The sequence below is a fragment of the Sabethes cyaneus genome, chromosome 2 (genome assembly GCF_943734655.1).
Source record: "Sabethes cyaneus chromosome 2, idSabCyanKW18_F2, whole genome shotgun sequence".
NCBI lineage: Eukaryota > Metazoa > Arthropoda > Insecta > Diptera > Culicidae > Sabethes > Sabethes cyaneus.
In genome coordinates this window covers 197829415-197843341 of record NC_071354.1, presented here as the reverse complement: position 1 = coordinate 197843341, position 13927 = coordinate 197829415, and the positions used below count along the sequence as shown (strand labels likewise).

General features: G+C 42.5%; 2 protein-coding genes across 3 annotated transcripts in view; both read left to right on the top strand.

Moving 5' to 3' along the window:
• Positions 1 to 13927, top strand: part of LOC128738003 (spectrin alpha chain) — a 28212-nt gene that overhangs the window by 7907 nt on the left and 6378 nt on the right. Inside the window, exons 2-4 of one of the 2 annotated variants that reach the window (XM_053832800.1) lie at positions 4171 to 4299; positions 4425 to 8466; positions 8753 to 8794. In XM_053832800.1, the coding sequence (XP_053688775.1) occupies positions 4480 to 8466; positions 8753 to 8794 (4029 nt within the window). In that variant the 5' untranslated portion in view covers positions 4171 to 4299; positions 4425 to 4479. The remainder of the gene's footprint in view (positions 1 to 4170; positions 4300 to 4424; positions 8467 to 8752; positions 8795 to 13927) is intronic. The other variant, XM_053832801.1, reaches the window with a different exon arrangement.
• Positions 1117 to 1881, top strand: LOC128736526 (protein sarah). Its single transcript, XM_053831009.1, has one exon. The coding sequence runs from the start codon at positions 1117 to 1119 to the stop codon at positions 1879 to 1881; it is 765 nt and encodes a 254-aa protein (XP_053686984.1).

Below are 13927 nucleotides of genomic sequence, written 5' to 3'. Positions count from 1 at the left end.
CAATCGGGCAGACAAAACTTAACTCGCTGGTTGAATGAATGATTCACATTGGGCGTAATTTAACCACTTTATGTTGGAGCGTAAACTGTGCTACTCGTCCCGATAGCCTGCGCGTCTTCAGCCAGTTTTATTTAAATGAATCGATGGAAACATAAGCATGGCATGGCTATCGTGCTGGATGGTCGTCTCCGTAATTCAAAAAATTCAAATAACGCACAGTGAGTGATGGCGATGATGATGATATCACGATGACGTTCGAATGCGGTGCAGGTTTTTTTTCCAATGTCTGCAAGACCAGCTCGTTAGTTATAGTTCTCCTTCTTTCTGTCTTTCCGTAAATGACCTTGTACAAACTACTATCGATCAATAAATACTGCATAAATGACATTACATTGTAACTGTACCCCACCAACAACGGGGTGACCAATCTTGGTGACCAGAGCCGTGCCTGTTATTTGTCGAAGCAAACGCTCGTCGGCGGTATCATCGGCTATTGCGCGTACAATATTTTTTGCGTCGAATTTTTTAAACTAGCTAATCGTTGTGGTAATACAATCGGAATACATTTATTACAAAATTTAGCCGTGATCGAAAGTCGGAGAAATCATTATCGCCCTCACTGTTGTTCACTTTTCCCTTATCTTCACTGTAGAAAAGCTAATACGTTCTGAAACAATTCATTCGCAGTTGTTTGAATTAAAATTAGTTTTGCTTGAAAACCAAATAGTTACGAACGAACGTTAAAGTGCAAAGTCATGAAATCAAATTACTCAGTTTAAGAAGTCATCACGTTTTGCAACTCTGTGCACGAGTGAAGAAATGGTTCACACGGATAACATTTAATTTAAATTAGACCTCTTGTTATTTAGTTGTTTAGAACGCAAATGTGTTTCATCAATATTAGCCGGTCTGACACCTACACCTAATATCGTACCTGTTTTTCTTTTTTACTTAACACTAAAAACGCAGACGCGATTAGTTTTTGTAACTGACTCTGGATCCTTTATCTCTCTTTCTCTTGCCTTTCGCGAACTTCGATACCTTTCAACCATTTAGAACTCAAGAACATAACCGCACGCATCCGCTGGGGATTGCAGCTGCTCGTTCGGTGTAATCATGTCACAGCAATTAGCCGCTGCTAGCGAGCTGGATGCCAGCACGCCAGACGAGAACCTGTTCATAAATCCGACCGATGGCCTACCGAACGAACATCCGGCCCTGCCGAGCGCCTACGACTCGGACAACGAATCCAATCCGGTGGACGATGATTTGCTGGATGATCTGCCAACGTCAATTATCGTCACCAACATTCACTCGGAGGTGTTCGCCAGCGAAGAGCTGAAGGCCCGAATGGAAGAACTGTTCAAAACGTTCTCCGATACCGCAACGTTCCAGTGGTTGAAGAGTTTTCGCCGGCTGCGGGTTAACTATGACTCAGCGATAGCTGCTGCGAACGCTCGCATTCAGTTGCATCAGTATCCTTTCGGAAAGTCCATCATAACCTGCTACTTGGCTCAACCGGTGACACCGGTTTCAAATCCCAACTTGAAGCCACCGAAGCCCTTCAAGCAGTTTCTCATTTCCCCGCCCGCTTCTCCACCGGCCGGTTGGGAGCCGGCAGAAGAAAACGAACCACTGGTCAATCACGATCTGCTGGCGGCGCTGGCAAGTTTAACTCCGGGCGAAATTCACGAAATCCATGCCCAATCGGACAACCATCCCGGTATTGTGCTGCACACGGCCCAGCTTGGCTTCGGGACGGACGACCTAACCAGTAAATCCGGCGGTAGCAGCTTCGAGGAAGACGAAGATGGCAATATGGTACCGCGGAAGGGTCGCATCGTGCAGACCCGCTGTCCGGAGCGGAAGAACTCGACCTAAGAGAATCTAAAAAGCAAAGGCGTTACTGTTTGGAACTGGGCAAGGGGGGAGCAAAGACAAAGCAAACAAGAGGAGGGAGCGTTTCTATGTTGCAAATAATTTTTTTGTTTTGTTCGTTGTCCAACCATCATCATTACTCGCTGTGAGTTTTTAGCTATTTGATAAAAAAAAAGAAGGTCCATTAGTTAGAGCCGAAGTAGTTTCGATAATTAGTTGTTAATGTTTGTACATATTCGAATGCGTGTAAAATATATATGCCTCTGGTTTTTTTCATTTGTAAATATGCTGATTTTGTGGCTGTAATCGAATTATACTTTTCGGAAGCCTAATAGTTTGTCAAGGTATTAGTTTGCTGAAAAACGTTGAGTAACACGCATGGGCGCCAACATTTCATGCGCGAGCCACCGTATTGTTGCCACTTGTAGTTGCAGAAAAACAATACGTAGTACAGGAAAAGAAGGTTTTTTTTTTGTATAAACAGCTGCTTAAAGCTCAAATTTTTCGTTGATGAATCTTAAAATTGTCGGTTTTATGGTTGTTTGTTTTGCAGCAGTCAGAAATAACGGCAGAACTTTCAGTTTTAAACATCCAGTAATTTCAATCCTCCTTTTCTGTACTATGTAATGTACAGTTTGCACAATGAATCAAAAATAGCCTATACATAAAAAGGTACACCCTAAAAATAATTCAGTAAAAAAAGTAGGTCAGCCGATTGCACGCGAGCGCAGTAGAGGAAAACTGTAGCATTGATACCTATATGAAACTTAATCTGAAGTGGCAGCAGATACCTTAGTGAGATTACATAGTTGTGAACGGAATTCGGTTTGCCTCTTAGAAAAAAAAAGTAGTTTGTAGAATGAAATCCAAAACCTAGCAACTAGAAGAAAATCTAAAGCGAAAAATAAAAAGGAAGTCGTTTTATTGATGACCACAACTAATAATGCAAATGCAGTGCATAGCGTTGACAAAATACACTGAAAAAAGCAGAAATGTGTAGTGACACAAACAACCACTGAATGTGAAATTTTACAGTAATAATCTTTTAAGATAAGTTCTCAGATGCTGATATATTGAAACAGAAATAAAATATTCAACAATAAAAAAAAAATATATGAAACCTAAAACTACTGAATGATATACCACATATTTGTCAATAAAGTTTGATATAGATAAACCCGCCAGCTTTTACAGTCTTCCGAACGATACTTTCGAGTGGGAAATTGTTCAATCTATTTGAATTCTCAGAATTATATCATGCCATGCGAAACACTGATTATTGTGTCCAGGAAGCAGCGTTTTTAAGCCTTCCAGATGGACATACAAAAATGGGAGTAAATGACAGCATTAAAAAAATTAAAGGTGTTCATTCACATGAGATGTATGAGAAGTTGACGTTGGACCATCTATTACTATTTTATCAATACCTATTAAGCACAGTGAACAGACATTCAATCCTGAACAATTGTTTTGCTTTTTACCGTGTAAATTTTTCCGTTTCCTCCGTGTAGCAAGGGGAGAGTGCATCCCCTTGCTTCAATCCATCGAGCGTCACGAATGCGGCGGAGGTCTCACCCGCTATTCTGATGCATGATTTTGACCCATCCAGCGTGGCACGAATCAGTGTAACCTCAGTTTCGTCGGAAAATCATCATTAGCATTGTCTGCCGCAGCTGATTTCGAGTGATTGTATCGTACGCCGCTTTAAAATCTACAAACAGACAATGAGTGTACAAGTTATACTTCCGGAACTTTTCTAGGAATGACATTTCAGGTATATGTAGTTGTCCCGGACTTGAGAAGCAAAAACATGCTTACATATGATTGGTTGATTTATCAATTATGACAATGCTTATGCATCAATAAATAGTGCATTTAAAAAAAATAATTTGTTTTCACTCTATTGTTCAATTCTTACAAAGATTACTGATCGAATCGTTATCTTGGAATTGGTTGAGAAACGTCCGAGTTTTTAGCGTTTAAACTTGTCCACCTAGGTTGTTTTGGAATGACCCCCTTTCCTACGCCAAAAGAAACATTTTTTAGTAGGTATATCTACTACTAGCCTCAATGGTAACAGTCGCGAGGTTTGGATAGCAAGTAAACGTATAGCAACAAGCACATATTTAAAGAGAGCTTCTAAAAATGTAGGTATATAAAGGTATCGAGTTTCATTCGGTCTGTCCGTGCGCCGCCAGAGTGATACAAAGCCACATAAAGCTCGCTTTGCCAATTGAACATACCAACCAGCCAGCACACACATATTGCTTACCTTTTTATGCACGTCCACAGGGTCGATTCATAGTCTGTGAACAAACGCGAGGAATAGAAATAACCAGTAACCTATACGAGAGAAAGAGAGGACGACAAATTGGACAAACACCCATTCGAGATAAAGTTGAAAACTAGTGAAAACGAGAGGTAGGTACCTAGTACATATTGCATAACCGAATTCCATTAAATTCCATTAAGCACGGAAGTGATAACGGCGGTTATCAGCTTCTTTTTTGTGCCTCAGTTACTCACCGTCACAGTTTTGTTTGCAGGCTAAAAATTAACTCAACATAAAACACCGTCGACTGTCGACTGACTTGAACAAACATGGAACAATTTACCCCGAAGGAGGTAAAAATCCTCGAAAGTGCCGAGGATATCCAGGAGCGCCGTGAGCAGGTGCTGAACCGCTACAATGAGTTCAAGGTGGAAACGCGCCACAAGCGCGAGAAGCTGGAGGACTCGCGTCGTTTCCAGTACTTCAAGCGTGACTCGGACGAGCTGGAAAGCTGGATCCACGAGAAGCTGCAGGCCGCTTCCGAGGAGAGCTATCGCGATCCGACCAATCTGCAGGCCAAGATCCAGAAGCATCAGGCATTCGAGGCCGAGGTGTCCGCTCACAGCAACGCGATTGTTGTGCTGGACAACACCGGTCAGGAGATGATTAACCAGCAGCACTTTGCTTCGGATATCATCCAGCGTCGGCTGGATGAGCTGCATCGGCTTTGGGAGTTGCTGCTTTCGCGGTTGGCCGAGAAGGGTATGAAGCTGCAACAGGCGCTGGTGTTGGTGCAATTCTTGCGCCACTGTGAGGAGGTAATGTTCTGGATCAAGGACAAAGAGGCCTTTGTTACGGCCGATGAGTTCGGTCAGGATCTGGAGCATGTGGAAGTGTTGCAGAGAAAGTTCGACGAATTCCAGAAGGATATGGCTTCGCAGGAGTATCGTGTCACCGAGGTGAACGAGTTGGCCGATAAGTTGCTTTCCAACGGTCATCCGGAACGCGAAACCATCACTCGTAAGAAGGAGGAGTTGAATGAAGCTTGGCAGCGCTTGAAGCAATTGGCTATTTTGCGCCAGGAAAAACTCTTCGGAGCTCACGAGATTCAGCGCTTTAACCGTGATGCTGACGAAACCGTTGCTTGGATCGCTGAAAAGGACGTTGTCCTTTCGTCCGATGACTATGGTCGCGACTTGGCCAGTGTGCAGGCGCTGCAGCGCAAGCATGAAGGTGTTGAGCGCGATTTGGCTGCTTTGGAAGATAAGGTTGCAACGCTGGGTGCCGAAGCTGGTCGATTGTGTAGCATTCATGCCGATCATAGTGATCAGATCCGCGAAAAGCAAGCGGAAATTGCTGCCTACTGGCAGTCGCTTACCGCGAAAGCCAAGGAACGCAAACAAAAGCTGGATGAGTCGTACTTCTTGCATCGTTTCTTGGCCGACTACCGCGATTTGGTTTCGTGGATCAACGGAATGAAGGCTATCATTTCGGCTGATGAGCTAGCCAAGGACGTTGCCGGTGCGGAAGCTTTGTTGGAACGTCACCAGGAGCATAAGGGTGAAATTGATGCTCGAGTCGATAGTTTCAAAGTTACCACCGAAGCGGGACGCCAGCTGTTGGAACGTGAGCACTATGCTGCCGCCGAAGTTCAGGAAAAACTAGCGGCTTTGGAAAGCGACAAGAGCTCGCTACTGTCGCTGTGGGAAGATCGTCGCATTTTGTATGAACAGTGCATGGACTTACAGCTGTTCTACCGTGACACTGAGCAGGCTGATACTTGGATGGCCAAGCAGGAAGCTTTCCTCGCCAATGAAGACTTGGGTGATTCACTGGATTCGGTTGAAGCGCTGATCAAGAAACATGAAGACTTCGAGAAGAGTTTGGCCGCTCAGGAAGAGAAAATCAAGGCACTGGACGTCTTTGCCACCAAACTGATTGACGGTCAACACTACGCAGCGGATGACGTTGCTCAGCGTCGCTCGATGCTTTTGGCTCGTCGTTCTGCTCTACTGGAGAAATCCTCCATCCGACGTCAACTGCTGGAGGACTCCAGCGCTCTGCAGCAGTTCGAACGTGATTGCGACGAAACCAAGGGGTGGATCAGTGAGAAACTAAAGTTTGCCACCGACGATAGCTATCTGGATCCGACCAATCTGAACGGAAAGGTTCAGAAACACACCAACTTCGAGCATGAACTGACGGCCAACAAGAGTCGCATTGAAGACATCACCACGAACGGACAAAATTTGATTGAGAAACAGCACTACGCTGCCGATCAAATCAACTCGCGCATGCAGGAAATTGTAACCTTATGGGAGTCACTGGTTCAAGCGTCGGACAAAAAGGGTTGCAAGCTGCAGGAAGCTTCGCAGCAGCAACAGTTCAACCGAACCGTTGAGGACATTGAGCTGTGGCTCAGTGAAGTTGAAGGCCAACTGATGTCCGAAGACTACGGTAAAGATCTGACCAGTGTTCAAAACCTTCAGAAGAAACACGCCCTGTTGGAGGCCGACGTGATGGCTCATCAGGACCGCATCGAGGGAATCAAGGTAGCCGCCAATAAGTTCGTCGAAAGTGGTCACTTTGATGCCGATAACATCCGCAACAAGGAATCTGCTCTTTCGAAACGTTATGGAGCTTTGGCTTCTCCGATGTCCGAACGGAAACAGCGCCTGTTGGACTCCTTACAAGTTCAGCAACTATTCCGTGATCTTGAAGATGAAGCCGCTTGGATTAGAGAGAAAGAACCGGTCGCTGCATCGACTAACCGTGGTCGCGATTTGATTGGTGTTCAGAACCTGATCAAAAAACATCAAGCCGTACTGGCTGAAATCAACAACCATGAAAACCGCGTAGTCGCCGTCATTGGAAATGGGGAACAGATGTTGACCGAACAACCGTTTGCCACCGAAGACATCAAGTTGCGACTGGATGCCCTGAAAGATCAATGGAATTCCCTCAAGGAAAAGTCGAATCAACGTAAGCAAGATTTGGAAGATTCACTGCAAGCCCATCAATACTTTGCCGACGCAAACGAGGCCGAGTCTTGGATGCGTGAGAAGGAACCGATCGTTTCGAACCAGGACTACGGTAAAGACGAAGATTCTTCGGAAGCTTTGTTGAAGAAACATGAAGCTCTAGTTTCGGATTTGGAAGCCTTCGGCAACACCATTCAGGCTCTGCAGGAGCAGGCCAAAAACTGTCGTCAGCAGGAGACGCCAGTCGTGGACATCACCGGAAAGGAGTGCGTCATTGCTTTGTACGATTACACCGAAAAGTCTCCTCGTGAAGTTTCCATGAAGAAGAGTGACGTTTTGACTCTGTTGAATTCGAACAACAAGGATTGGTGGAAGGTAGAGGTAAACGACCGACAGGGTTTCGTTCCAGCTGCATACATCAAAAAGATCGACCCTGGTCTAAGCGCCAGCCAGCAAAATCTGGTCGATGGTCATTCGATTGCCAAACGCCAATCGCAAATCAACAGCCAGTATGACAACCTGCTAGCATTGGCCCGTGAACGTCAAAATAAGTTGAACGAAACCGTTAAAGCTTACGTACTGGTTCGTGAGGCAGCTGACTTGTCCGCTTGGATCAAGGATAAGGAAAGCCATGCCCAGATCAAGGATGTAGGTGAAGATTTGGAAGAGGTTGAGGTTATGCAGAAGAAGTTCGATGACTTCAACGATGATCTTAAAGCCAACGAGGTCCGCCTGGCGAAGCTGAACGAAATTGCCGTCCAACTAACCTCGCTCGGTCAAACTGAGGCAGCATTGAAGATCAAAACGCAAATTAAAACCCTGAACGAAGAATGGGCAACGCTGCAAACCATCACTCACGAGCGGGCAAGCCAGCTGGGATCCGCTCACGAGGTTCAACGTTTCCATCGGGATGTCGACGAAACTAAGGACTGGATTGCCGAGAAGGACAATGCCCTAACCAACGATGACTTGGGCAAGGATCTGCGCGGTGTGCAGACGCTTCAGCGCAAGCACGAGGGTCTGGAGCGTGATTTGGCCGCGCTGCGCGACAAGATTCGTCAGTTGGACGAAACCGCTAATCGGCTGATGCAATCCCATCCGGACACGGCCGAACAGACGTACGCTAAGCAGAAGGAAATCAACGAGGAGTGGCAACAGGTGGTGGCGAAGGCCCAGCAGCGTAAGGAAAAGCTGCTCGATTCGTACGATCTGCAGCGTTTCTCCAGCGATTACCGCGATCTGATGGCTTGGATCAGCTCGATGATGGGTTTGGTTACGTCCGAGGAGCTGGCCAACGATGTCACCGGGGCGGAAGCGTTGATCGAGCGACACCAGGTGAGTTGTTTGGTTACCATTTTATAACGGTTTCAATGATTCCATCCGTGATTTTGTCTTAGAGATATTTCCTTTGTCAGTGTTTTCATACCGTTGTTGTATTCATAAGTCTTCTGTGTTTCGTCCGAAATCACACAGAAACAGAACACATCACTTTGTTTTACAGACTGTTTTGTATCTACCTAAAAGTAGTAGATAACTTCTGTTTTTTCTCCTTCTCTAGATTGTAGATAATAATCAAATTCGAACCATCATTCTAAATTATCCCTTTTGATTTCCCATTTAGAACCATCGTGCTGAAATTGATTTTCGTTACGGTATCCCACAGGTATAGAGTTCGAGTAAAGATTAAAGCTAAACGCTTTCAATCGTAACTATTTTATCGTAATATTTTGTTGTAATTAACACAGGAAACGCTTCGAAGTCTTAGTTTTCGTTTTCTAATCCAATTCATTATTCGTTTCACTTAACTTTTTCTTACAAGATTGGCGCAAAAATAGAGTTTTTTAAGTTGCAAAATTGAAGTTCTTCCGTTCAGTAATTTTTACATGATAATTGGCTGGCTAAAATTTTCGAAACGCATTTTTATATCTTTGATTTTTTAAACTGTCCTAGTGTTCTAACCAAGCGAAAGCGAAACTTTACTCGTCCATTATGTACTGACATACACGGTCACATTTATACTTACACCATCATATTGTCATCGTGCCGTACTGTGAGTGATCTGAACTTATGTTGTAGTTTTTTTTCAATGTTGTGTTATCCATTTGATCATTTCAAATTCAGTTAAAATTCGTGCTTATCTACTTGAGTCAGGTTAATTTACAAATTCACCATAAGTCGACTAACAAAATAGAATATTCCTTCGACAAAAGACCCCTGAATAACAAAACTGTAGTAATTTGTGTTTGCCTTGATAAAAAACAAATTTAACGCTGTAATGTGTCATTTACGGCTCTACGCACTGAAATTTTGAAGTGCATTGCAAAACATGATTATCTTCAGTTATACGATCAACGTTTAGGTACTGCCAGCTCGAAAAGAAAACCTAATGTCTCGTAAAGTGACTGTAGACTACGGTATTGATTGACGGAGCGCTCAGGAACGTTACAAGGTGGTAACTTGCGACCACTGCTTTTTATGTTGTTCATTAATAACGAACGTATCGGTGTTACCGAATAATCATGATTGGAATGATCCAGCATTGATTAAAATGTTGTGGATTGCGTTGACTCCACCTCGGCACCAACACCACTTTGTCTTCCACGTTCCCTGTCAGCAATCATGTACTTCATTTTGGCGGAGTTATTGGTAAGCCCCAATCTCGCCGTTTGCCTTTTAAAAGGCCTGAAGGCCTCCTCCCCTGCTCTACGGTTGATTCCGATGATATCGACGTCATCCGCATAGCCAAGAAGCGTGTGAGATTTCGTGATGATAGTTCCATTCCTTTCCACATTTGCTCTTCGTATTGCACCTTGCAAGGCGATGTTAAATAGCAGGTAAGAGAGTGCATCCCTTTGCTTCAATCCATCCAACGTCATGAAAGCGGCTGAGGTCTCAGCTGCTATTCTAACGCATGCTTTGGACCCATTCAGCATTGCACGAATCAGTGTAACTAGTTGTGTCGGAATACCATGTTCTATCAGTATCCGCCACAGCTCATTTCGTTTGACTGAATCGTACACCGCCTTAAAGTCCACAAACAGCACATCAGCTGTTGTTGTACACAGGGTAAACATCTGATCCGTCGTGGAGCGACCCTCACGAAAACCAGCTTGGTACTCGCCAACGAAGGACTCCGCTAACGGTCTCAGTCTGAAGAACAGGATACGGGAGTGCACCTTATAGACATACATACATGGTTGCTACCGACTAATGTATGCACCGCACCGGCACCAGGCATTTTTGATAGTTGAACGCAGTATCGGCAGGGATGCCACATATAGTTCTGTGTTTTTTGTTGGAAAAATCTGATAATCTGTACGACGAGGAAAAATATCTGTGCAAAAATCTGTCCAATGCAAAACAATGAGAGTGAAAGTGATAGAGTCATTTTGCTGATTATTTTCGTCTCTTTCACTCTCATGTATAAGCTTAAAAATCTGTTTAATCTGTGTAATTTGGCGAAAATCTGTATTCTATGCATACAGATTCTGTACAGGCGATTTCTTTCAAATATCTGTTAAACACAGAATAATCTGTGCATGTGGCAACCCTGAGTATCGGTGCTTGAGAAAGAAAAAAACCGAACGTGGTGCTTCGGTCTTTGGCTCGCCACTGAATAGCACGATACCAGTGAACCTTGCTTATACATTTGTATTCCGTGTACACGACTGAGCTGCTAGAAAACTTAGGCTCGGCAATCATGCTCCGTACTCGGGCCGCGTATTTTGGCTCGGTAAACTTGATCATTGGTGCCATATGGTAACAACCTCACACGTATGCCTGTCTTTCACATAAAGCAAAGCCTTGGGCTTAAGCATCTTTCAAAGATTTGGTGAACATACGACGGCTGGCTTGTTAGACCAGTATTGCACCATCGAGGCTAACTGGGCGGTTGATAATCCACAAATGAATAAATTGCTTTTGTGGCGAACAAAATGCACCAAACCCAAGAGCGTGTTAGCTATGAACGGAGTAGAACATCTTAGCACGGCTCGCCGTACTGTGTGTGGTTTCATAAGACTGTTTTTTGTATTTTCGTCAATCCAAAGGTTTCTAGTAATGATTTCAAGATCGGCTGAGATGACTTGGAGTTGGCTACTTTTACTTAAAATCATTTCTGTTGTTTCAATGGCCTCGCCGGATCACTGCGTGATTTCAAAGGATTCCAAAGTGCCTCCAAAAAACACGCACGTAAAACAGCACTCGCTCCAGGGTAGCTTTGGTGGACCGCTTAAATTTGTCCGGGAAACCGTTCTCATGCATTTTATCTGCCATAGCTGTTCGCGTTCGATTGTATCGTACGCTGGCCTGAAATCCACAAAAATATGATGCATGTGCACTAGAGTGTCCCAAAATAGCACTATGTCAGAAAACCCGGGGGCTCACCCCTCAAATGATAGCTTAGGGTGTCACAACAAAACTTTTATATGGCGTCAACATTGGTTGCCGCGATTTAGGGGTCGCACATTTGAGTTTTATGAAAAAGTGGCATTTTTCAGGAGTAAACTCAAAAAAATAATTTAGAAATATTATAATAGATGAAACAAGGTACCTAACTATTTTTTTCACAATCATTGGGATCTCATACATTCATAAAAAAGTTATGGTGGCATGTCTGGAGTCATATTTGGTTACAAAAATTTATTGAATTGGGGAAAAATTTAAAATTTTCGAATTTTCATTTAAATAAACGTCAAAACAGGGTATTGAACAGTGTTTTAGAGCAACGTAGCTATACTGTATAGATGGGAAATTTTATGACGAACAACTTTGCCGAAGAAAGTAAAGATGTATCTTTAAATCTCGCTGAGATATTCACCGTTTTCTGAAGGCGGAACAAAACACATTTCTGTAATTTTCAAATTTTAGCAGTTTCAGGTGAAAGAGGTAAATGAAAAAACTTGAACTGTTTACTCTAAACGTCACTTACGTTTTTGATAAGAGGAAACATGCACCTTCCAAAAAATTTGGCACCATTTAGGCTCAAGAATCACTTCTAATAAGGGCGTATTTATTTTAATAGGTACTATGTTTGAGAAATTGTATCTCCTGCAACTAGGTTTGCTCCATAATGAAGCCTAAGCGTGGGTTTTTGAATATTGAGTTTTAAACATGAAAAAATAAATACTGAAAAAAATTCACTATGCTCCAAAGTCAGGAAAAAATGTAAAATTAAAATATACAGGGAATGGTAACCTCGATTTTTTTTGGAAAAATAGTGGTGATTGGATACATTTTGAGACTTTTTCTGAAATGGTGCAACATTTATCAAAGGATTTTGTAGAACAACGACTTTTATGAATATTTTGTAACCTAAGATTATTATTATATTTCTTATTATTATTCTTATATTTCTCGTTATACATATATGTAATTTGAATTTGAAAAACAACTTCATATGTGCTTGACAACACGTGTTCAAAATAATAATTAGCTTCTAAATGCATCCGTATTTAAGATATTAAAAAAAAGTTTAATATATTTTATATATTTATTATAAACGTGCCGTTTTCATGTTATCCGCGTTATATTACCATGTTAGCAACTAGAATAAATATTACTAGAATTAATATTTGTCTGAATACACCTTGCTGATTCTACCATCTACTGATAGTACAAAAAGGGTCAAAAAAAATTTCAGTGTTTATTTTTTCAGGTTGAAAAATCAATTTTCTACAACTCACGCTTATGCATCATTTTGGAGCAACCCTAGTTTCGGGAGATACGATTTTTCAAACATAGTACCTATTAAAATAAATACGCCCTTTTTTAAAGTGATTCTTGAGCCTAAATGGTGCCAAATTCTGTGGAAGGTGCATATTTCTTCCTATCCAACACGTAGGTAACGTTTAGAAGACATACTTCAAGTTTTATCATTTACCTTTTTCACGTGGAACTACTAAAATTTGAAAATTGCGAAAATATGTTTGGTCCTGCCTTCAGAAAAACGTGAATACCTCAGCGAGATTTGAAGATACATCCATACTTTCTTCGGCAAAGTTGTTCGTCATAAAATTTCCCATCTATACAGTATACGTACGTAACTCTGAGATACTGTTCGATACCCTGTTTTGACGTTTATTTAAATGAAATTTCAAAAATTTTAAATTTTTGCCAAATTCAATAAATTTTTGTAACCAAATATGAATCCAGACATGCCACCATAATTTTTTTAAGAATGTATCAGATCCCAATGATTGTGAAAAAAATAGTTAAGTACCTTTTTTCACCTACTTTAACGTTTCTAAAAATATTTTTCTGAATTAACTCCTGAATAATGCCATTTTTTCATAAAACTCAAATGTGCGACCCCTAAATCGCGGCAACCAATGTTGACGTCATATAAAAGTTTTGTTGTGACACCCTAAGCTATCATTTGAGGGGTGAGCCCCCGGGTTTTCTGACATAGTGCTATTTTGGGACACTCTAATGTGCACGTTGTACTCCTGGCTTTTCTGGGACATTTGTCGAAGTGTGAAAACTTGATCACGCCAAGCTCGGCGGATGTAGCTTTACAAAATCTCTTGCTATTGTGGGTAGACGACGTTACAAGATAAACTGCTATAAGCAATCGAGCCGGCGATCCATTTTTGCAGACAGGACAAGCCACACTTTCCATCTACTACTCTCCGTAGTAGTTTTTCCGCCTCCCAAATACTTGAAAATATCCAGCGAAGTCCCGTTGCAAATGTTTTTATAGGTTTCTGACGAGTGTCAGTCCCTTCTGGCGCTTCTATTAGTCTTTAGTTGTCTGATTGCTCGTCGGATCACTTCGAGATCGGGAGCCAGCACGACG

Coding starts and splice junctions, on each gene's coding strand:
- LOC128736526 (XM_053831009.1), top strand. CDS start 1,117: ATGTCACAGCAATTAGCCGCTGCTAGCGAGCTGGATGCCAGCACGCCA.